At 44.6% G+C, this 26,172-nt stretch overlaps 1 protein-coding gene across 1 annotated transcript in view; it reads right to left on the bottom strand.

Moving 5' to 3' along the window:
• LOC126413067 (myrosinase 1-like) overlaps positions 1–22,503 on the bottom strand; it is a 35,577-nt gene extending 13,074 nt beyond the window's left edge. The window contains exons 1-5 of the mRNA XM_050082964.1: positions 22,392–22,503; positions 9,885–10,007; positions 5,229–5,362; positions 1,022–1,156; positions 806–928 (exon numbers count right to left, since the gene is read on the bottom strand). Coding sequence (XP_049938921.1) covers positions 806–928; positions 1,022–1,156; positions 5,229–5,362; positions 9,885–10,007; positions 22,392–22,503 — 627 coding nt within the window. The remainder of the gene's footprint in view (positions 1–805; positions 929–1,021; positions 1,157–5,228; positions 5,363–9,884; positions 10,008–22,391) is intronic.
• Between the last annotated feature and the right edge of the window lie 3,669 nt (positions 22,504–26,172).

Below are 26,172 nucleotides of genomic sequence, written 5' to 3'. Positions count from 1 at the left end.
AGATGGGGCCCCATGCAGATGGAACTAAGATCACCTACGTTTAGAGGACGAAACTACAAATCCAGACACCATGCAGTGGTGTGCACGTGAGACAGAAGGTGGTGTGCCAGTACACAGAAACAAGTAGCCTTGTACCACATGACACTCCATACAATAGCGTCATTCTGCGCACGCACTTCTCTGTAGCGTGCACCTTGTGGTGTGTATAGAACACGCAGCGTTGTTTTTAGAGTTAGCGTAGGTTTGATGAAGTTACTTCGTCACTGTGATATAGATTCCGGATGGCATAAGGCAAACGCAAGAAGCGTTAAATGAACAAGCGACAGCGACAGTTCTCGGAATATATGACTTTTTCTGTGGACAGTCAGAAGGAAAAACAGTGGCCCATTGCGCTACTACATTAAAATGTTTGTTAATGTGAACAGCTGCATCTGTAGGTGGTGATAGTGGCACCGAAATCGATCATGGCTCAATAAACGAAATTGAAGATCATTTTTGCAGTCAGAGGCACATTTATAGACAGTCATAAGACTGTGTTCCCACGTACCAAGACGGTTGCAAGTTTCAATACATCTATTTCATCGCAATAGAACTCTCGTACCTTTTTTCTGCTTCTGATTTTTCTATGTCAAGACAGCGTCGTTTCTATTAAGCTACATATTTTTAGTCTCGAACGACTAACTGTTGATGGAAATGCCTTTTTCCTTATATTTCAGTAGTTAATTCCAGCGTAATATTGAATAAGAAGATAAATGCATAGTTGTACGTCGGTTTTGTAACCCCAGAACACTCTTTTGTCGCTTACCCTGTCACCGTAGTTGTCATAGAGCACTCTGGCGTACTCGACAAAGTAGTCTGCCAGCCTGGGGTTTGGCCAACCTCCGATGTCTTGCAGTGCCTGTGGCAGGTCCCAGTGGAACATCGTCACCTGCAACAAACATATACACCACCGTGTGACGTCACTTTTGATTAGTGATTTAATGTCAAGGTACAGAAGCCGGATCTCTGAGGTTGCTCTTACCACTGGAGTGATGCCTTTGGCGATCAAGCCGTCGATGACCTTGTTGTAGTAATCGATTCCCTCCGGATTGATGTTGTTGACGTCTCCTGTGGGGAGAACCCGGGGCCACGATACGGAGAAGCGGTATGCGTCCACCTGCGGCACATACACAATGCTGACAGAGTCGCTTAGAATGTCAAATTACTTTTGAATTTGTCCCTACTCAATTTTCACGAACTCAGCATTAGGTTTACTTTGTGGAATCCAAACTTCTGATGTATCCTTTTATAGCGCTAAAATAGTCTGTAAGTCATTTCCATTTAATTTCTAGAACAAACTCACTAGCAAGGTAAAGGTTAAGTTCCCTGTTCTGTCCTTGGACGGGCCAGTAGTGTCCGACCGATCACCGTGTCATCCTCTGCCAATCGCGTCACAGGATGCGGTATGGAGAGGCATGTGAAACTGGCCACTAGCCTACGTATAATCGAAAATCGTGCAGCAATCAAAACGAAATTTAAGTTTTTATATGTTACCTGGCCGTGTAAGTCAGTTCGAAGGTCGCAGGAAGGCATCGGCATACGACCATGCCTAATGAAGCATTGTGTTGTTCAAACTATTCCTCGAACTGATGATATGTTGACTTTATTTCGGCTTGTTAGCACTAATGTAGATTCGCTGTCGATATAACTTAATAGTCTTCTTTCTGTGCACGAATGTAATTTTACCCCACATTCCTTGTCCCGCATTGACGATTCCACCCCCTCCCTACTTTTTCCTATAAATTCACGTTATTTCTTGTATGTTTTTGTTTTCACAATTCCTGTTTCTTCAACTTTCCCCTTCCTTTATCGCTATTACTATGACGTTGCTATCAATTAACTAAGCTTATTCTCCCCCTATTGTTGTCACGGTCTTTGTTAGTAACTATTTGGTATTAGATGCCAAACTGCTGCGATATTAAAAATGTGTTTTCGCCTCTTTTAATATGATCCTTATAATTAGTTATTTCTTGCTGTCTTTCTTGGTGTTTTTGTCCTGCGTCAAAGTGGGGTCGGCCGTGTTACTATTGATTTGGCTGTGTTAAATGCAGAGGGTGGCCACATGCCCTTCCTGCCGCCACCTCGTACCCCTCAGGACGAGATTAGTGTACCCCAGCTGTCTGCATCCAGTGGAAGCCATGGAATAGTACGAACGTTTTCAGATGCCTGCGAGTCGTGTAACTGACGCGAAATGTGGGAAACAACCCGGTATTCAGCCAGCAGGATGTGGAAAACCGCCGAAGAACCACATCCAGGCTTTTCGGCATACCAGCCCCCGCTAATTCGCCGGGCGGATTAAATCTGGGGCCGGCGCACCTACCCGAGTCCAGGAAGCAGCGCATTAGCGCTCTCCGCCACCCTCTGTCGATCAATTAGGTACGTTATGATATTCATTATTATCACCATTACGATTATTACTATTATTTGTATTTCATTACTATTATTTTTCAGATGTATAGAACACGACTACTACTGGCTTCAGTGTTTAGAAAGAGAACCTCAGGAGGAAAGCCTGAATGGCTGTGAGCGATGGTCTTAAGACCGTATACCGATCAGCGTAACTAAGTACATAAATAATTAAATTAAACTTTCTCAACATAGAATCAGACGACCCCTTATGACTATAGCACCCACAAACACACGCGCAAGAACTGCTAACACACTCATTGTTTCCTCCGTTCCTCTGAGTGTGAAACGACGATTTATAATTATGAAAAGTTGTTAACAGAGAACATGATATTAATATAGAATAAGCACTTCTAAACGCAATAGTAATCTTTAAACGATTAAGTATATTACGTTTTGATTCGCAATTTCGAACATTTAGTAGAAATACCTTCATATTTTTTGAGTATTTCATACCTTTCAAGAGAGGGCTACATTCAGTTATAGCTATCCTACAAAAATGCTTTTTCTGAATTATTCCCTCAAAGAACAAGTTAATTAACTGAACTCTACATTTGTGTCTCGACGAACATGACGATATTACCGAACAAGCGACACTTTTCTAAACTTCTGCGAAAGTTATTTCTTTTCTTTTGTTCCTAGTGAGAGCTACTCTCCGCCAGCTGAGCTACCCGACCGGTACTGCTGAACTGACGCAAGGCCGTGGCTCTCTGATCACTCACCTCTTAGTTATGTAACGCTTCTGCAAGCCTCAGCGTATTTACTGACAAAAGGCTATGATATAGAATGGTAGACTTGTAGCTTAAGAATGGTACCAGAAGAAATGCTTCGTTCATCAAATTATACATAGCCAAGCAATTGTAGTTGAGGATAATAAATTCGGAGAATTTGATGACGAATCGTATTCCGCATATTATTCCTTATACAATACAGAAAGTGTCCTGATGCTCGACATTGACTTAACATCCTTTTCACTTCTTTGGTTAATGATTACATCATACTGGCGTCGATTACGACACATAATAGTCATATGCAGTAAATTATTTAGTGTTCTTCCTTTAGGTATGACAAATACACTGGTTGATAATTTCTAAGGAACAGCTAGACTAGTTAACCATAGGCAATAATGGATGACATGAAACACAGTAACGGGGGGAGAGAAAGCAGGGTAACAGATATAAACAATGTTTATGCTTGATACAGGTCAGACTACCGCCATAAAGACTGATATCGGACACTCAGTGAGGAGTATGTCATCCTTGGCCATTAATGCACTTTTTGCACCTGTTACGCACAATGGCTACAAAAGTGTTGAGGCGTCCTTGGGAGATACTGCTCCATCCCTCTCTCAAGGCGGTTTTGAGGTATTTCACGTTTAGGAGAGACGGTGTTCGTTGAGCAGTATGTCTGCCAAGAGCATACCAGGCATGGGGTATAGGGTTTGGGCCAGGAGAGTATACAGAGAAATCCGTTAAGTTCAATATCTTGACTTTCCAGTGTGTCCGACACCTCAACATTCTGGTGTGAGTGGGCACTGTCTCGTCCGTAAAGAGCAAGTCAGGACCTACTACTCCCGTAACCATACGGATATGATCTAGAATAGTCTCCCTGCATTACCGCTGTGCTGTTACTTCGCACAAAGATATGCAGCGGTGTTCGGTCATTGTGCAAACGACTGCACACACCAAAACTCCTAGGCAATATCAGTGACGTTCATGAACATTCTGTGGTGTGTAACGTGTTCCCCTCTTTCTCCGCATTAACCTGTGGCCAGAATCACTTGTCACAGAGAAACAGGATTCATCGAATAACATGACTCCGGACCTCTGTTGCTGCCCCTAGCCAACGTGCTCCTTATACCAGCGAACGCTTTCTTGACCGACCGTGGCACGACTGTAGTGAGATGCATTTAACAGGCTTCTGGTCGTAGAAGATAGCCTGATTTAATCGCCGCGAAATGGTTCAGGGTAGAGGCACGGGCAGCGGTAGTGGCTGCAGGGTCTGCAGCGATCTACTTAAGAGTGAGATGTCTCTTTCTTTTCCCCTCTAGGGCTACGTATCGATCCTTTTTCGGTGTGGTGGTCCGCCTTCAACCACGGGCATGCTTTCGCATGGCATCTTCATCTTCAGCGGCCTTTTTTACTTGCTATACGACACATTTGTAGGCTCCCATCACTGTGGCCATAGTAGTGACACCCCGATCAGTTTAGAGCCTTCCATCTGCTCGTCCACTCAAATGATATCTCGAAGACGTGTTGCCGCACCACAAGCCCGAATGTCACGCTAATAGGTTCGACGACTACCTTCGTGAAACACCCTGATGCATGAACTATCCAATGCATCCAGGATATTCGTGAACAGGTTTCTCTGAAGTTAACCCGTCCCGACCTCCATATTTCCTTTTGCTATTATTGGCTGGGTGTTCCGCAGCATTTGCCGATTGCTCCATAGCAATTGCCAGTTATTCCTTAGCAAGTGTCAGTTATTCCTTAACAATTGCCAAGCAATATAATTAATCAGACTACTATTACTGAAGGCTACCGAGTGAATAATGTTCTTGATTTTCAATTTATCTAGAAAACTGAAATCAGTGTTGATATCTCAAGCAGCGCATTACAAGCACGTCAGTTTTCAGACTCCTACGAATTTGAAGCTACGGCGCTCTTATTTTGTGTATCGGTAAATAATGAATCAAAAATCACATTAGACATTAAAACAGATCATACTTTTGTAGAGGATCACCAATATGTTCTAAGATTAATACAACTGCGAACAACACTCACGTTCATATCCTTGGCGATCTGTATGTCTATCTCGTACTTGTGGTAGGAGTCACACGCCACGTCGCCATTGCTGCCATCGGTGGTGATGTTCGGAATTGTGTGGAACATACGGTCGAAAATGCCCTCACCCTTTCCTGCAACACATATTGATCAACAGTTAAAACATTGTACAAAGAAGAATTATTAAATGAGGGTAATTATTTTGTTCTCCAGCCACCAGCCTACATTGAATATCACTCTGCACAGATTCTTCGCTCATGTATCTCGCGATACTATCGGTTAGAAAAAAACATATCATAAAATGTTTAGAATGATAACGCTATTTGGTTTTATTACAAGAATTCGGTTGGAGGAGTACTGGTGGATGAAATATATGCTACACCTCATGCATAGTCCACAAGCTACTGTATAGTGCGTGGCGGAGTGTACCCTGTACCACAACTAGTCATTTCCTTTAGTGTTCCATTCGCCAATAGTGTGAGGGAAAAACGACTATCTATATGCCTCTGTACGAGCCTTAAGCTCTCTGATCCTATCTTCGTGGTCCTTATGCGAAATGCACGTTGGCGGCAAAAGAATCGTTCTGCAGTCAGCTCCAAATGGTGGTACTCTAAATTTTCTCAATAGTGCTCCTCGGAAAGAACATCGCTTCCCCTGCAGTGAATCACATTTGAGTCCCGAAGTATCTGCATAATACTTACTTGTTGATAGAACCTACCGGTAATAAATCTAGCAGCCAGACTCTGAATTGTTTCCACGTCTTCCTTTAATCGGACCTGGTGTGGATTTCAAACACTCGAACAGTACTCAACAATGGATCGCACGAATGTCCTATATGTGGTCTCCTTTAGAGATGAATCACACTTTGTGAAAATTCTACCATTAAACTGAAGTCGATCATTCGCTTGCCTACTACATTCCTTACCATGCTCATTCCATTTCATACTACTCTGCAACTTTATGCCTGCATATTTAATCGATATCACTGTGTCGAACAACACACTACTAATACAGTATTCTAACATTACTGATTTGTTTTTGGTTTTCATTGGCATTAAATTACGTTTTTCTCCATTTAGAGATATCTGTCTTTCATCAAATCAACTAGAAATTTAATCTAAGTTATCTTGTATCCTCCTACAGTCAGTCAACGACGACACCTTCCCTTGCACCACAGTATCACCAGAAAACAGCGACGGCTGCTGCTTACCATGTCCGCCAGATCATTTGTGTATACAGAAAATAACAGCGGTCCTATTACACTTCCCTGGGGCACTCATAACGATATCCTCGTCTCTGATGAACGCTCGACGTTGAGGACAACATACTGGGTTCTACCACTAAAGAAGTCTTCAAGCCGCTCACATACGTCGCAACCTGTTTCGTATGCTTGTACCTTCGTTAACCTTGGCAGTCTGCCACCGTGAGAAATGATTTACGGAAATGTAGGAATATGGAACCCGCATGTTGCCCATCATTCATGTTTCACAAGATCTCATGCGAGAAAAGGGCAAGCTGAGTTTCGCGCGAATGATGCTTTCTAAAATCGTGCTGTTTTGTTGACAGAAGCTTTTCCCTCTCAAGGAAATTTATTGTGTTCGAACAGAGAATATGTTCAAGGATTCTGCAACAGACCGATGTAAAAGATATTGCTCTGTAATTTTGCACGTCCATTCTTTTACCCTTCTTATATACACTAGTCACCTGCGCTTTTTTCTAATAACTTGGAACTTTGAGCTGGGCGAGAGATTCTCAGTAAATCCAGACTAAGTAAGGGGCCAATGCTGCAGAGTACTCTTTGTAACCTCGAATTGGGATTCCATCAAAACCTGGCGACTTATTTGCTTTTCTGTGATTAGCTGTGGTAGGCACTCCCGAAGTGTTTGGATGTGAGGACAGCACACTGCAAAAACTCGTCGTTTGGCACGTTAAGTGAATGTCGACTCTGATGTTGTTTCAGGTCCTACGAAAGGTTTTCACATAGGTTGTAAGTTTATGTAGCAGTCCTGCCATTTCATTACTCTCGAAAGTTCCTCGCAGCAATTAGCCAGAGATTTAGAGAGACTCGACAATCAGCATCTTGGATGACAAGTTTGGTAATGTTACTATCATCGTTAATCTGACAAGGAATTCTGCAGAACTTTAATGTCCTGCAGTTCGATGGAGCCGTTCTGACTCTTCGATCTAGTTGCCTGGACCAGTTAACTAATTCCACGTCATTAAAACATGGGAAGGTCTCCCGGAGCTTGCAGCATTAGTGGCCTACGAAGTTACTCCAAAAGGCTTTCTATCGTTCGTGATGAACATGATGCCGTGCATCCATCATATACCAGCAGAAAATATTTTCATCAAAAGAAGTTTCCAGTCTATCATGGTCAGTTGTCAGCATATCTTTCTTCACCCTCTTTAAATGAAGCAGTTTTCTTGTGTGAATGAGTAATCGTCTCATGCGAGATACTATGCTTCCGATATCGGTACGATCGGACTGAACCCGCAAGGTTAGCCGAGAGTGCTAATGTGCCGCTTCCTGGACTCGGGTAGGCGCGCTGGCTCCAGATCGAATCCGCCCAGCGGCTTAACGACGGAGGCCGGTGTGCCGGCCAGCCTGGATGTGGTTTTTAGGCGGTTTTCCACATCCCGCTAGGTGAATACTGGGCTGGTCCCCACGTCCCGCCTCAGTTGCACGGCTCGCAGGTATCTGAACACATTCACACTATTCCATGGATTACACTAGACACAGACAATTGGGGTACACTAATTCCGTCCCAGGGGGTACGGTGTGGCGGCAGGAAGGGCATCCGGCCACCCCTTAAATTAACCTTGCCAAATCCGTTTAACCTTGCCGACCCTGCGTCATTGTGGGAAAAAGGCACAAGCAAAAGAAAGAAAAGGAAAACTGTTCCGTCCGTACTATTCGTTCTCCAACAGGTCCAGAATGTCCAGCACTGGCTTTAGATGGCAATTTCTGTTCCAGAGCAAGAAGAGTTTCACACCAAAGACAGAAAAAGGGCTGTTTGTTCCTTTACCTCACGTTCAGCGTACGACATCAGTTCTGACCGGAGTTCCGTCTAGACCGTTTTGTTTACCACTGTCGCTTAATCCGTCGAAAATTAAGGCAATAGTCAAACTATTCCCATGTCTGAAGTTACTGCGTTCACTGCTATTGCTGTGCGGCGTCGTAATACGCCCAAACCAGCTGAAAGGGTGGCACATAAGCGGTGTCGTTCACAACTCTCCACAAAAAAATCGCAAATCTTGAGATCATGCGACCTAGGAGGCAAAACTACTTTTGTTGCCGTGTTATCGTCATCGCGACTCAACACAAATTGTGTAACAAACGAGCGAGCGAACTAGATAGCTGACCACAGTGACCCCTGCCGGTATCGACACGACATGAACTGGTACCTTACAGCTGGCGCCAAAGTGATCTTTTACTTTCGATGCGAAAGTTAAAATTGACCCCAAGTTTCAGCCTTCATTCACATGAAAGATGGAGTGTTGTGAAATAAGATGCATCTTTTGAAACAGCTTGTAGTTTGTAATGATTTGCCAGTTGACTTCCCTGCTTCCTTCATTTAAGGTAGAAATCCGTTTTATTTTTGCATCATGTGTACATTACACCCAAGGTTATACTCGACTAACGAAACAAACATTGTGCTATATACTTGTCATAATGTTTCCCCTGTTCCACCTCGTTCAAAAGCATCACAAGATATTTTAGTTGCAATACGATCCACAACTGTCAGCAATTTACGGATAATAAAATTTCCTGCATACTTTCAATAATTTATTTGATTAAAATATCCATTTGTTTTTCAGTCACTACTGCGCAGTATCAGCTAGTGGACTTTTTGAAACACATCAAATGCAGATACTTGCGTCACAGTACAATCATTCATCAAGTCACACATTAGTAAAAACCATAGCTGGTTGAACAGACTTCACAGTTATTGAAGATAAGACAATGTCATCCAGTCCGTATGCTGTAGTTTTCCCTTTCACGAATAATATTAATTAATAATATTTGTAGTTATTAGGTTTTCTCTGTTTTATTCATCACTCACATCATTCTCATGTTTCGTATATCTATTTGAGCTCCACGTAATTCCACTACTCTTATTCCGAATGACTCATGAACGTACTGGCCCAACTAGACTCAAACAACTCTCTGAATATAAGTTCGCGTTCTCGATTGAAGAACTTACGTTGGCAACATTACAATGTCCCATCCAATGGAAGTCCGTGCGGCTATCAAAGAACTTGGCCCCGGTAGATATTAAACAATTACACCAGTTTCTGCCTCATAAACAGCCATTTCATATAACATGTAATTCGCATGAATAACGTCTGTCGTTGTACGTGCGCGAAATCGATCGTGCTTTTCGATTTGTCTATTTTTTTGAGTAAGAAATTTTATATCTGGAGTAGCTACTATTGCCACCAAATGTCTGCAGGTGTTGATTCAGATCAATGTCTCCATGAACTTCGCAATATTCATGCACTTAAAATGTCTTACTGAGAAAAACTATCACCTTGACAAACTGCACATGAGAAAGGTCTTCCACGGCATTTCTGTCTTTTAACACACAAGAACATGCTGGTGCTTAAGCGTAGGTAATACCGAATGTTTCAGGCGCGAAGTCAAAGAGTTCTTACCGCCTTCATTCCAGGCGCCCTCCACCTGGTAGGACGCGGTGGCAGCTGCGAAGATGAAGTCCTTGGGGAATTTGTTGGGAGGTCCTCGTGCTCCAGGTCTTCCCGGGCGACTCAGGACACCGGCTGCCAAAAGAAAGAGCCGCCATGAAATGAAATAATGTAATTTCTGAGTCGGTTGCAATTAGGCTTTTAAATAATTTCAGTGGCGACAAGTGAAAAGTTTCTCCAGACCGGGACTCGAATCTGGATGTCCCGTTTCTCGCGAGTAGTCGGTTTGACTGTCTCAGCTATCCGTACACAACTCCGGTCCCACCCAAATTCCCATCTTGCCTCACACTACTGATGTATCGACCTTGTCCGTCGTACTCAGTGCTCGACGGCATTGGCTGCAGTCCCCCAAGAGTTCAGGAGAGAGAGATATCTTATGTTCGTCTAGCCGTATATGCATTTGTATATGGCTGGTGTCTGTTCTTTCGGACATGCCAGGAATTTTCACTTTTCACCAGTGAACTTATTTCAGTGCTTAATTGCAGCAGAGTCAGAAATTATTTCAACCCATTTCATTTCATCATGTGTATGTATTCGCCTCCCGGTAGCTGAGTGGTCGGCGCGAGAAAATAACAATCCTAAGGGCCCGGGTTCGATTCCCGGCTGGGTCGGACGTTTTCTCCGCTCAGGGACTGGGTGTTGTGTTGTCCTAATCATCATCATTTCATCCCCATCGACGCGCAAGTCGCCGAAGTGGCCTGAAATCGAAAGACTTGCACCCAACGAACGGTCTACCCGACGGGAGGCCCTAGTCACACGACATTCACATTCGTTCATCATGTATATGTCTGCAGATCGTGGTCTAGTGCCTAGTGTTGCTGCCTCTGGATCACGGGGTCTCGGATTCGATTCCCGGCCATGTTAGGGATATTCTCTGTCCGGGGACTGGGCGTTTGTGTTGTCCTCATCATTTCATAATAAATCATCATTAATGACTGTGGATAGATTGGACTGTGTAAAAATTGGGACTTTGTACGGGCGCTAATGACAGAGCAGTTGAGCGCATTACGAACCAAATATCATCATCATGTATATGTACGGCTGCAGAATCATGTCCTAAAGAACAGGCACCACACATAAATGGATGTACAGAGGGCGTTCAGTAATTAATGCAACACCTTTTTGTTTTCTGAAAGCAGGTTGGGTTTATTCAGAATTCCAGAACACCATATTATTTGTCACTATTTTGGCTACAAAACCCTATTTTTCAACACAATCTCCGCTCAATGCGACGGCCTCACGTCTCCTTACTGGGAGGGGCTGTACGCCCGCGTGGTACCATCTACTGGTCGAGGTCTCAGCCAACGCCTAGCTCCATCAATAACCTCGCAATCATCCACGTACTGCTTCCTGCGGCGTGCATCATTCATTCTGCCAAAGACTTGGAAGTCTGAAGCTGCGAGATAAGGGCTGAATGTTGGATGAGGATGAACAGTCCAATGAAATTCTGTGAATTCCTCTCAGACGCACAGACTTTTATGAGGAATTGCGTTGTCATTGAGAAGGAGAATTTCGTTTGCTTTATGTGGCGGCGAACGCGCTTCAGTTTCCTGACGGTAGCACAGTTGCTTACGGCCGACCGGCACGCGGGAGGTCAGATTATGGCGCCCTTGTTGCGATGATGACAGACGCCTCAGCCGGCCGCTGTGGGCGAGCGGCTCTAGACGCTTCAGTCCGGAACCGCGCTGCTGCTAAGGTCGCAGGTTCGAATCCTGCCTCGGGCATGGATGTTTGTGATGTCCTTAGGTTAGTTAGGTTGAAGTAGTTCTAAGTTCTAGGGGACTGAAGATCTCAGATGTTAAGTCCCAAAGTGCTTAGAGCCATTTGAACCATTTTTGAACAGACGCCTCGTCCACCGACTCAACATGCTTTTGCTCACTGCCACGTCTCCGTAATCATTCTATAAGCGCCTATGGATATCTCCACTGCTCTGGTTTTCCACCAAAAGAAACTCAATGACAGCTCTCTGCTTGGAGTACACCTTCTTCACAGACGCCATTTTGAAGGTTACGTATAGCGCCGTCACCTATCGGATATTCATGAAGCTATAGAGGCTGAAGCGGGAGTATTCCACGATGACCAACAACAAATTCTACATTTTTTTTCCAACGAAAATTGTCCAATGAAAAGATGTAGTGCACTACTTATTGAACCCCTCTCTTATATCAGGTTTCATAGCCACAAGATTCCTTCAGTGCGTATGCACTTTTTCTCCTAAACTCTTGCTGGACTCCAGCGATTGCTGGTGAGTACTGAGTATAATGGACGGGGACCAGAGCGTCAATAGTGTGCGCCGAGATGGGAATTTGGGTCGGACTGTAGTCGGGTCCGAATCGCCGAGATGGTCAAGGTGACCATTCACGCGAATCGGGAAATCCGGGTTCGAATCCCACTCTGGAACAAATTTTCACTTGCCACCATTGAAATTATTTCCGTGTCTAATTGCTGCCGAGTCAGAAATCATTTCATTTTATTTCCTCATGTATACGTATCCGAAAGAATACACCACACTTACACAATTCTGATTAACTATCTTTTTTCTCCCAAGGCAAACCATTACGTATTGGGAGTCCAAAATAACACTGGCCTAGAATGATTTTTCATAAGTGTGACACGAAACAAGTTAGTTTTGTAAATGAGCAAGAGAAAAGCTCTTTAAAGAAGGAGTGAATATTTTCAGCGTTGACAACCCGAAGATTTTTCTCGGGATGCTGACTGTTCTTTGCATCAGATAACTCATTAACTGGTGCATGTGCTTTTGGTTCTGTATCTTATTGTTCCTTATATTTTTGTTTTTATTAATATTAGGCTTGTTGTCGTATTGGTGCAGCGCGTCGCCGGGGTGGTTGCACAGTGCAGTCGGTCAGGATGCATCTGTAATAACCTACTATATGACCCGTAGGAATGTGACACAGAGATTGTGAATAAACTGAACTGACAGACACAAACCATCTTGAGAAAGCCTACTTCCAAAGTTTCCAGAACCGGCTTTAAATGATGGCTCTAGGAGTATTCGCGTATAAAACTTCACTCACGCAGGAGCATCGTATGATATACCATCGTTTGACCGGCCCACAGACTCCTGTATGGAGGACTAAGAAATAGGCATTCCTGGCGCTGAGAAGCAGCTGAAAGAGTTGATAACAAATAAATCGCCAGGTATGGATAGAATTCCAGTTCCATTTTACACAGAGTACTTTGCGGCAGTAGCCTCTTACTTAGCTTGCATGTATCGCGAGTCTCTAATCCAGCGTAAATTCCAAAGCGACTGGAAACAAGCGCATATGGCCCCTGTATATAAGAAGGGTAAAAGAATGGACTCGCTTTTTCCTTTCCTTGTCTGTTTCTTCGTCGCCTTTCTTCCGCGTGGAGATCGTGTCTGTGCGAACTTCAGGCGTTTGTCAATAGTTCAAGTTTGGAAAATTGGCTGTTCATTACAGGCGTCCCGCAGGGACCGCTCTGTGGCGTGGGTGATATATTCTCTTGTGCTATAGCGCTTGACACGAAGAGGTTCCTTCATTTTGGAGAACAGGTCGTAATCGCACTCACTAGACCCCGCCCCCTGAAGGTCCCGTGTTCAATCCTGGGAAGGTGCAGGGACTTTTCCTCTTTGCAGCTATCCAGGACGGCCCCAGCTCCAGTCAACCTTCTATCAAATGCAGTCCCAGTATAGACTTTACCTTTTTTTAGTATTAAGCTTTGTTAAGCATGCAGACTATTCGGTACAGAGTGAATATAGTGAGCAACTTTGCTGTCTCCTACCAAGTAATTTCCCAGTCTGTGTGCAGTCTTAATTATTTCGAATAACTTTGGTTGTTGTCAAGATATCTTTTACGTGGGCGTTCATGAGGGTGGCGTCCAGTGGCTCTTATGTTGCTTTCCTGACGGTCCTATTTGATCTTGTTCGAATGGCATTCCATTACAATAGTTTTACTTTAATCTTTGCTACTGTGTATGGTCCCTTGTGTAAATATGTATGTTAATCATTATGTGGTATTCTCCAGTCCATACATTTCCTTTGAGATTTTAAGTCGAACATCATTAGCCAGTTATCTAGTGGACTAAACAGTTTCTGGGCATCCCAATCAATCTTTAAAAGTTCGCTCAAAGAACTGTGCTATGACGAAACCGGATATTATACACCAGCTACCAATCTTGTCTTTATGGAAATTTTTGGAAATTTCTGTTAAGGTCTTATGGGGCCAAACTGCTGAGGTCATCGGTCCCTAAGCTTACGTACTACTTAATCTAACTTAAACAAACTTACGCTAAGGACAAGACACACACCCGTGCCCGAGGGAAGACTCGAGCCTCCGACGGGGGGAGCCGCCCGGACCGTGACAAGACGCCTGAGACCCCGCGGCTACCCCGTGTGGCTTATATCTGTGCAACAGCTGTCTAACGTAGTGACTGAGAAGTTGCCTAATCTAGTGATTTCTTATGCATAAGTGCGTGTATTCTGAGTTTATGTATCTTTCCAGGGTTAATCAGGAAAAAACACTTTTCGGATCCATTTTATTTTGACCACCTTATAAATCACTGTGATATAAGAGCATTCATAAGTACTGTCGTAGTTTATTTATTTAAGGTATCGTGCTCTTGAAAAATCATAAGCACATGAACAATTACAAAAGAAGAAATTATAAACAACCGGTTAAATGAACAAAAGGGAAAAAAAAACTCCGAGTTAGTGGCGAGGTTTTCCAACTGCTTTAGTGGCAATTAGATGCGTTTCTTTAGGGATTCGGTGAGAGGATGTAGTGGGCAGTCCTGAACAAAACGTGGCGTCGTGTGGTCCACCTCAATGCAACCTCCGCGTTGAGAGTCTCAAATTTCTCCGACTGTGGAGAGTAGCAGTTGTTCTGCCCGGTCCCACACGTGGTGCACTTCAGTCTGCAACGGATGTCACGAGGAAGACCGAGGCCTGGAAGTTTGATGGCTGAGTTCTCGACTCGCAGGAAGTCTTTTTCTTGTTTGAAGATGATCGCTCTGTTTCTCGGCCAGCATGCTCTGGAACTTCTGCCTCCTCAAGTCCCGAACTCCGCAACCTGCCGAAAACTGCTATTACCGCGAGTAAACGAATTCCGCAACCAACAGCAATTCTGTGATTTTATCTTGCCAGCACCCCACAGTCAATAACCCATATTGTAGGAGTGTTACAGTATTAAGCTAAAGAATACTACGACTTTTTTTACGAAATTATATAATGAACTTCGGTTGCTAGCACTAACTACATGGGCTGGATAAAAAGTAGTGGCGACGCTACTATAATGCATACCAGACTTTATTAGCAGGCATTCACCATATTACGCGCCCTCAGTATGATCACCCCGCATCTCGTTCACCTTCCCCTACACAGGTGGAAGGCGCCGTACACCATTAGCGCGCCCATTTCCGTCGATGCCGGCAAGGAACGGGCTGTGGCACGGATGATGTACTCTCTTGCGGTGAACGAAGAGGTTACTTCATTTTGGAGAAGAGTTCGTAATCGCACAGACTCATTTCGGGTGAATACGGTAGGTGTTCCAGTATTTCCCATCACCAAGTACGCAGGAACTCATGCAAGAGGTTCGCTGTGTAGCATCGCGCATTACCATTAAGGATGATGGGATGCAGTGCCAGAAAGTTCAAATGGTTCAAATGGCTCTGAGCACTATGGGACTTAACATCTACGGTCATCAGTCCCCTAGAACTTAGAACTACTTAAACCTAACTAACCTAAGGACATCACACAACACCCAGTCATCACGAGGCAGAGAAAATCCCTGACCCCGCCGGGAATCGAACCCGGGAACCCGGGCGCGGGAAGCGAGAACGTCACCACACGACCACGAGCTGCGGACGTGCCAGAAAGTGCACCCGTTTTCTGCTCAATGCCGGACGAATGTGAGGTCGCAAGAAATTTCAGTATTAGGCTGTCGTGACAAACTGTTAGCGCTGGAGGTGGCCTCCAGCACTTTCAGATGGTACACACTGCAACCGACTCAAACACAGTCGTCGCCGCTCACTGCATACTTAACTGGCCTGCTACTACCCTCTACGGACAGCGCGCATGCCATTTAAAGCACATCCTTCATGTTACGGTAGTGTTGCCACTACTTTTTATCCAACCCTCGTATAACATTTAAACTTGGTACGAAACATACTTCAATAATTACTCTTTTCAAGTTACGAACAAAAGTGTATTACTGTGAGATGATTCAAACAAAGAGATAAAACTTTCACACGAACTATTGGTTCCCAAAGAGCACAGAAGTCATTGCCTCCCCAGATATATCTACACTCTCTTCTGCATGAGGGAAAATTGCGGAACTGAGATACGGCGGTTAATACACATTTCCTTGACTTTTCCTGAGTTGTGCAGTTCATGTTCGTCCTAGCTAAAGGTCTCAAAACTCCTGTTAACAGACTTATAGTGGTTCTCCAGCATGGTTGACAAGATTTCAGTGGGATTATAGAAACTTTCTGAACGATATCTTGATTTGGGAGCTTCTGATTTTTCTGTACTACAGTCCATAATCGAGCGGGAGCTTGATGTAGTTCTGTACGGGGTGTAGTGATATTATTTAGCATCGTGAGCTACTGAAGAGGCGTAGGCAGAGACTTGGAACATTGCACTGTTCTTGTCGATGCTGAACATCGTCTAGGTGAGTGTGGAAGCTGTTAAGCGGTACAGCTGAACACTGTTCAGCTGAAGAATAAAGTAAAGCAAGTGCTCTTGTTTTCAAAATGTCTGTGTCGCTCTCAATGAAGTACCAGTTATATTTCGCAATATATTATTGTGGCTCCGCACTTTTGCCGTTGATTTCTGAAGATGGCGTCGTTAGATAAGTGTGAAGTACAGGTACTTTGGACGGTTTGTTTGATCCTGTTCTGTCACGATGTTTGAAGGTGAGTCGTGACGAGTTTCCATGGTGAGGGCAGAGACGTTTTTACTTTTGCATGCTTGGCCAAGCTTCTTCGTACCGTGGTAGCCGAAAGATAAAGAAGTTGCGCCATTGAGCTCTCACATTACCGCGTGTCCTCCAGCTGCTGGTGTGTACGAGATCTGTTCAAAAAATTCCGGAACATTCGTAATTTCGCCCCCAATGGTTTGTTGGAGTGAAAAGAAATTTGCATCCTTGCACAATCTTGTGTTTAATGTGTAACTGCTGGAAGTTTCACTGTTTTGTGTGTGTTAGTAACTGTTCAGCGCTGTCTTGAGTGGAACGCTGTGTCACACATTTTGCGAATTTCGAGATGGCAGAGTTAGAGGCGCAACGAGTCTTCTTTAAATTTCGCGTGAAACTCAAGAAAACCTTTACAGAGACGCACGAAATGATGCAGGAAGCCTTCGGTGATGAGTGTTTAAGCCGCCCTTGGTGTTACGAATGGTTCACAGGGTTTAAAAATGGCCGGCTGCAAGCTACAGATGAGCCTCATCCAGGACGCTCTTCAACATCTACCAACGACACTGATGTGAGGAACGTCATCGAAATTGTGCATACCAAGCGAAGACGGACAGTCCGAGAGATTGGAAAAGAATGTAACATTTCAATTGGATCGAGTTATGAAATTGTGACACAGCAACTTGGAATGCAAAGTGTTGCGCCAAGTTCGTCCCAAGGCTCATGAGTCAAGACCAGAAAGACCATCCCCTCTCAATCTGTGAAGAGCTTTTGGATCGCGCAAATGGGAACGAGATGTTGCTTAAGAGAATCATAAATGGTGATTCGACATGAGTCTACGGTTATGGTGTTGAGACCAAGGTTCAATCTCCACAATGAGTCGGGACAGGTTTTCCAAGACCAAAAGAAGCTCACCAGGTCAAGTCAAATGTCAAAGCCATTTCAAGGATTAGCTCATCATGAATTCTTGCGAAAGGGACAACCTGTTAATTGATGGTACTATTGGGGCGTGTTGGGACACATGTGAGAACGAAACGTCCTGAAATGTGACAAGACAGTTATGGCAATTGCGTCACGATAACGCATCCACATATTTATCACTGTTGATGCGTGACAGTTGCACAAAAAGCGAAACTGCAATGCTGCCTCATTCTCCGTACTCTCCAGAACGGGTCCCTGTGAACTTTTTTTTTTTATTTCCAAAGTTGAAAACCCCCTTGAGAGGACGAAGGTTTGCAACGATAAACGAGATAAAAGAAAATCCGCAGACGGCGCTTCACACGATCCAGCAAGACGCTTACCAAGACTGCTTACGAAGTGGAAACGGCGTTGGGAACGACTTATCAATTGTGGAGTAGAGTATTTCGAAGTGCATGCACAATGAGTAAAAGGTAAGTGTAGAAAAATTTTGTGAACTAACTTCCGGAATTTTTTGAACAGACCACTTTGCTACGTCTTTAGGGTTGTGGAACTTACGGAGGGAGTGTTTCATGGAAAAAGATGTGTTTCAAATCTGCTGTGATGATACTTCTGCAGTAGGAATGTGAGAAAATTCCAAATGAAACTGCTACGGTACATCCTAAACATTGTCTGTGGATAACATGGAGTTGTCGCTTTAGCGTTTGTTCACATTTCTCATATGCAAAATAAAATACTTAGGACTTGGTTGAAATAGTAATTTCTTCCTTTCTCCAAACTCGTGCAGAATGATGCACAATTACTGTCGCTGTTCCACTAATGAGCCTGTCTATCTCCTTTCTGCTAGAGATGTTATCAGAAATGATCATTAACTTTGAGGACCATACTAGTAGTTTAATCAACTTTCCATAGCATAATGACGTTCTCCTTTGTTAGTGTTGACGTTCAGTCTTTATGATTGACAGGGTTGGCCTAATAACGAGATTAGCTCTTGAAGCTCTTCCTCAGTGTCTGTAATGGAAACATCATCAGCATACAGCAGTTCTCTGGCAGTTAGATGTAAATGTTACGTCGCGGACTTTATATAATTGCAATTATTAAAGTTTTCCGGGGTTTTAGCGGTGAGTGGAAGGAAGTTCTAGATGAATACAAAGAGACACTATGTCCTGTCTATAGAAACCTCGACACCTTCTGAAAATATCCACTCGATACTGCAATGAAACAATGAGCTCAACTAGAAAATCCATTCGGATGTACACTACAGGCCATAAAAATTGCTACACCAAAAAGAAATGCAGATCATAAACGGGTATTCATTGCACAAATATATTATACTAGAACTGACATGTGGTAACAGTTTCACGCAATTTGGGTGCATAGATCTTGAGAAATTAGTACCCAGAACAAGTACCTCTGGCCGTAATAACGGCCTTGATACACCTGGGCATTGAGTCAAACAGAGCTTGGATGGCGTGTACAGGTACAGCTGCCCATGCAGCTTCAACACGATACCACAGTTCATCAGGAGTAGTGACTGCCGTATTGTGACAAGCCAGTTGCTCGGCCACCATTGACCAGACGTTTTCAGTTGGTGAGAGATCTGGAGAATGTGCTGGCCAGAGCAGCAGTCGAACATTTTCTGTATCCAGAAAGCCCCGTACAGGACTTGCAACATGCGATCGTGCATTATCCTGTTGAAATGTAGGGTTTCGCAGGGATCGAATGAAAAGTACAGACACGGATCGTAACACATCTGAAATATAACGTCCACTGTTCAAAGTGCCGTCAATGCGAACAAGAGGTGACCGAGACGTGTAACCAATGGCACCCCATACCATCACGCCGGGTGATACGCCAGTAAGGCGATGACGAATACACACTTCCAATGTGCGTTCACCGCGATGTCGCCAAACACGGATGCAACCATCATGATGTTCAAAACAGAACCTGAATTCATCCGAAAAAATGACGTTTTGCCATTCGTGCAGCCAGATTCGTCGTTGAGTACACCATCGCAGGCGCTCCTGTCTGTGATGCAGCGCAAGGGTAACCGCAGCCATGGTCTCCGAGCCGATAGTCCATCCTGCTGCAAACGTCGTCGAACTGTTCGTGTAGATGGTTGTTGTCTTGCAAACGTCCCCATGTATTGACCCAGGGATCGAGACGTGGCTGCACGATGCGTTACAGCCATGCGGATAAGATGTCTGTCATTTCGACTGCTAGTGATACGATGCCGTTGGGATCCAGCACGGCGTTCCGTATTACCCTCCTGAACCCACCGATTCCATATTCTGCTAACAGTCATTGGATCTCGACCAACGCGAGCAACAATGTCGCAATACGATAAACCGTAATCGCGATAGGCTACAATCCGACCTTTATCAAAGTCAGAAACGTGATGTTACGCATTCCTCCTCATTACACGAGACATCACAACAACGTTTCACCAGGCAACGACAGTCAACTGCTGTTTGTGTATGAGAAATCAGTTGGAAACTTTCCTCATGTCAGCCATCGGCGCCAACCTTGTGTGAATGCTTTGAAAAGCTAATCATTTGCATATCACAGCATCTTCTTCCTGTCGGTTAAATTTCTCGTCTGTAGCACGTCATCTTCGTGGTGTAGCAATTTTAATGGCCAATAGTGTAGTTTAATAGCACGGAAAATTTTAGTAACTGTTTTGCATGGTCACATTAAAGGTTTAATTTTATGACTTAAATGTTTAATATTGAAATATATGTCGTTTTACTTTGTATGTAGGCACTGCCCGACGCCATAATTTTCATAATCCACTAAGGCATTGCTGAACAATATTCTGGGTAGTGACTGCGTAGTACACTGCGTGACATCTTAGTCTGTGTTAACATCTTCTGATGCTTCTCATCAAATATTTAATTGTCTTCTGGCAATGACATTTAACTATACTCGATTTTCTCAGACATGTGCTACTGGTACAGATGAAAGAAATTGAAAGCTTCACATTAAAGAGTCGCCTTTCAATTTATTAATTACATGTGAGTTCTGAGTAGATGAGCTGCTTGCACGTCCAATGGAACACTGCATCGTTCTTCTTAACGACACAGGCACCGCAATATCGTATTTGTCTGCCGATACCAGGCAGCGACCGAGCGACGTGGCGCAATGGTCAGCACACAGGACTCTCATTGGTAAGGGCAATGGTTCAAACTCGCGGCTGGCCATCCTGATTTAGGTTTTCCGTGTTTTCCCTTAATCGCTCCCAGCGAATACGTGGCCTGTCTCTAAGGACCTCGGTGTCGACATGGCGTTAAGCCTAATCTTCCTTCCTCTAGGCGCGGACTTTCAATTAAAATGTTCTTCCCTGTACGAGAATTACATAATGCGTATACGATTATAGATTGCGACGTAGGAACGACGACATATTGAAGGTTAGGTCTGGCTGCGAGTCGTACACGGATAGCCAAACCGGTTAAGGCGACCATTCCTCGTAAAGTGGGAAATCCGGGTTCGAGTCCCGGTCAGGCACAAATTTACACTATCGTCATTCCATTATACATCTGATGGTTGTTCGTACTTGCAACTTCATGTACAATGATCAGCCAGAACACTATGACAACCTACACAATAGCCAGTAAATCCACCTTTGGCATGGATAGTAGCAGCGACGTGTCATGGCATGGAGTTGGCACCACACAAGTCATCTAATTCCCAGAAATTCCGGGGAGGAGGAAGCGATGAGCTCTGACGCCTCATTCAATCACATCCCAGATGAGTTAGATCGGGTTCATATCTGGCAGTTTGGTTGAAACTCACCACTATGTTCCTAGAACCATTTCTTCTCATTCCTGGCCTTCTGACATGGCGCATTATCTTGTCGAGAAATGCCGCTGCAGTCGGGAAACATAATCGTCATGAAGGGGTGTACGTGGTCTGCAACCAGTGCCTTGCACGAACTCCACTGGACCCATGAGTGCCCAAGTGAATGTTCCCAGCTTGTCTCCACCCCGCAGTAAGGTGCTGTTAACCTGGAAGACGACCCATTCGTGCCCTCCCATCGGTTTGATGAAGAACGAATAGTGATTCATCAGACCATGCAACGCTCTGCCGCTGCGCCAACGTCCAGTCCCGATGGTCACGTGCCTATTTCAGTCGTACTTGCCGATGTCGTCAGCTGCGGAGGACCATCATTAGTAGTATTCGGCGCATTATGTGTTCAGACACACTTGCACTCTGCCCTGCATTAAAGTCTGTTGTTAATTCCACCACAGTTAACCGCCTGTCCTTAGTTACCAGTCTGCCCAGCATACGACGTCCGACATCCATAATGAGGGGTGGCCGCCCAACCCCACGATGTCTGGTCGTGATTTCACCACGTGTTGAAGACAGTCACCACAGCACTCCTTGAACACCCGACAAGTCCTGAAGTTTCCGAATTTTTTGTGCCGAGCCTCTGGGCCATCACAGTCTGCCCTCGGTCAGACTCAGATAGATCGCACACCTTACCCATTCTATAAACGACCAGTACGCTCGCTGATACTACATGTACCGTGCTTTTGTCTGACTAGCAGTCATTCCTGGACAGGTGATGCTACTGTCGCCTGAAGGGTTTATATCGATAGTAGGCCGCTGGTCATAATGTTCTGGCTCATCAGTGCACGTTTCATGTGTTCTGTACTTGGGTTGCGATTGTAAGCCACTTTGGCTGGTAAACTGAAGATATGTCTGTATGTGACACTTTCGAGGTAGAGTGAGCTGGCCAATGGCAGACCTGCATGGCTGATTTGCATGGCGATAGGGCATTTTATTTCTATTTCCTCCTCTTTATAGACGGCTTGTGTTTCTTGCTTTTCGGTGCTTGTCGGAGATGTCTTATGGACGTTGTGTACTGAGCTGAGGTTACTTTGCGATAACCATTCTCTAGCTGCAAACTACGATAATTTTGGTGAGATCGCTGCATGCTCGTGTAGCTTGGCGTAACTTTTTCTTTTTTTTTCAGCGCTTTCATGTTCTTATAGGTACCTACAGTTGTATCCAGATTTAACTTCTGGTGCTCAGAGAGATAGATCTGGCCCATGCTTTTGGCACGTATCGGTAATTCAGTTATCCACTTGTGAGGTTAGTGTACAGGCTTCGTTACTTTCCCACTGATTTAATGTTGTTCAAAGTATTCTAGTGTGTATGAAATTTTGTTTATTGTGATTTTCATACACTGTCAAGTCCACATCCATTCGTTTCACCATAGCACACACTTATTCTGTCAGGTTCAACATCTGAATTTAGTTCCTGACATATTTATTGTGTATTAATGATGCCAAATCCATATTATCTTTCCAATATTTTCAAACCCACTGTCCTTATCAACTAATCCTCAATACTCATCAGTATCTCCTCTGCAAATTTTCCTTTGCTTAACTTCCCTTCTATCAACCTTCTGCTTATAAGTATTCCACCTCTGAGTCATATTTCTTGCCAAAATTATCACTACAGTAGCAACAAATTTCAGTTTTCCAAATTCTGTCCTAGGTGCTCACCTTTATTGATTTCAGACTTACGTAACTATTTTAGATGTATAGATTTTCTCGATTCTGCCTGTGAAAACCCCTTAATTGTGAATGTTTCTCTCCCATACACTGGTTCCACACAACTTCATTATGAGATATAATTTGTTTAGGTTCCCCCAGTCCCTATTTTTAAAAATTTTGCCACGTTCTACATCAGAACAAAACTGATTTGCACTTTCATTTTTCCAGATCTGATGAAGACCCAATCTTTCCATAAACATAACTCCTGATTCATCATTCATATCTTGTGCAAAATAATTCTTGCTTCAAGATGTAAATTTACTGTAATACATTTGCTTACACCTGTGAAAATGTAACCACTGGGTGTCTGCATCACAGGACACCCCACATTTCCAGACACACTCCGTAATTGTAAATTACTTATTCTACTGTTCTTCTGGCTAACTCCGCTATTATTCGTAACAAATTTTACTTCATTAATATTTAATGTGACATTTACAGTTCCTGCAACAAAACATCATTATCTGCAGCTATATTCTGCACATCAGTCGGTGCCACCAAAAACATCTGATAAGGGACCATTGCGTCTTCATGATTAATTTCACACTAAAAAAATCTGCTACCTTAAATTACAGCTCAATTTGTCACTTCACTTATCTCTACAGATTTTGACTCATCATTGCTAGCCACAATCTCTTCCTCTACATCAGCCAGACTTATCCTCATCTCAACATCCATAGCGTCAGACTTTTGCCCATTCGAATCTGTTTCCCCGTTCAAGTCAGTCCCGACTGCATCAACTCTTGATGGTGGTTGGTGTTCTATTACATTAGATCTGATAAATACCCCCTCCCCCATTTGACATCCAATTGAATTTGTCTTTCAAAACAATATCTTCTCCATATTTTAATCCATGTTTCTTTATTGTCTGCCACATCATCTAAAAATTTCTCAAACATCGCCCTAACTTTGTTTTCAAATGATTTGAAATATTATGAAAAAGACCTTCATTTGCATTTCCTTGCATCAGTAAACTCACAGGGTGATTCACAGTATCCTTGACTATCACAATCATTGGGTGATGTTTTTTCTTTTCTGCTCTATCTCTGTGGGTAGCAGGACAGCTGAAATTACAAAATAATGTGCCTGCTGCCAACACCTAACTTCAACTGTGGTAACTGTGACTCTGCTGCTGTTGTTGCTTGTGTAGTAGGCTACTCCAATGCAGTGTGATGTGCCTCCATATTTGTATGGTCTGCTACTGTCAGGCGGTCATCATGTGACACTGGAATGATATTGGTGTGATGTGATGAGGTACAGTGTGGCAGCGATAGCGGCTGCAACTCCAACTGGCGCTATGCCACGTCTCCCTGTTACTGAGTAGCTGCTGACCAAATGTTTCTCGTAGATCGTCGAAGTCATAAATAATCCTTCACTGCGTACGGGGTCACTTCACTGTGAACTACCCCGGAAGAGCTTCTACACTCCTGGAAATGGAAAAAAGAACACATTGACACCGGTGTGTCAGACCCACCATACTTGCTCCGGACACTGCGAGAGGGCTGTACAAGCAATGATCACACGCACGGCACAGCTGACACACCAGGAACCGCGGTGTTGGCCGTCGAATGGCGCTAGCTGCGCAGCATTTGTGCACCGCCGCCGTCAGTGTCAGCCAGTTTGCCGTGGCATACGGAGCTCCATCGCAGTCTTTAACACTGGTAGCATGCCGCGACAGCGTGGACGTGAACCGTATGTGCAGTTGACGGACTTTGAGCGAGGGCGTATAGTGGGCATGCGGGAGGCCGGGTGGACGTACCGCCGAATTGCTCAACACGTGGGGCGTGAGGTCTCCACAGTACATCGATGTTGTCGCCAGTGGTCGGCGGAAGGTGCACGTGCCCGTCGACCTGGGACCGGACCGCAGCGACGCACGGATGCACGCCAAGACCGTAGGATCCTACGCAGTGCCGTAGGGGACCGCACCGCCACTTCCCAGCAAATTAGGGACACTGTTGCTCCTGGGGTATCGGCGAGGACCATTCGCAACCGTCTCCATGAAGCTGGGCTACGGTCCCGCACACCGTTAGGCCGTCTTCCGCTCACGCCCCAACATCGTGCAGCCCGCCTCCAGTGGTGTCGCGACAGGCGTGAATGGAGGGACGAATGGAGACGTGTCGTCTTCAGCGATGAGAGTCGCTTCTGCCTTGGTGCCAATGATGGTCGTATGCGTGTTTGGCGCCGTGCAGGTGAGCGCCACAATCAGGACTGCATACGACCGAGGCACACAGGGCCAACACCGGCATCATGGTGTGGGGAGCGATCTCCTACACTGGCCGTACACCACTGGTGATCGTCGGGGGGACACTGAATAGTGCACGGTACATCCAAACCGTCATCTAACCCATCGTTCTACCATTCCTAGACCCGCAAGGGAACTTGCTGTTCCAACAGGACAATGCACGTCCGCATGTATCCCGTGCCACCCAACGTGCTCTAGAAGGTGTAAGTCAACTACCCTGGCCAGCAAGATCTCCGGATCTGTCCCCCATTGAGCATGTTTGGGACTGGATGAAGCGTCGTCTCACGCGGTCTGCACGTCCAGCACGAACGCTGGTCCAACTGAGGCGCCAGGTGGAAATGGCATGGCAAGCCGTTCCACAGGACTACATCCAGCATCTCTACGATCGTCTCCATGGGAGAATAGCGGCCGGCATTGCTGCGAAAGGTGGACATACACTGTACTAGTGCCGACATTGTGCATGCTCTGTTGCCTGTGTCTATGTGCCTGTGGATCTGTCAGTGTGATCATGTGATGTATCTGACCCCAGGAATGTGTCAATAAAGTTTCCCCTTCCTGGGACAATGAATTCACGGTGTTCTTATTTCAATTTCCAGGAGTGTATATCTGGCACCACGGAAATGTCATTCGCT

The sequence above is a fragment of the Schistocerca serialis genome, chromosome 7, assembly GCF_023864345.2.
Source record: "Schistocerca serialis cubense isolate TAMUIC-IGC-003099 chromosome 7, iqSchSeri2.2, whole genome shotgun sequence".
NCBI lineage: Eukaryota > Metazoa > Arthropoda > Insecta > Orthoptera > Acrididae > Schistocerca > Schistocerca serialis.
The sequence above is the reverse complement of the archived record's forward strand: the minus strand, read 5'-3'. Positions and strand labels throughout refer to the sequence as shown.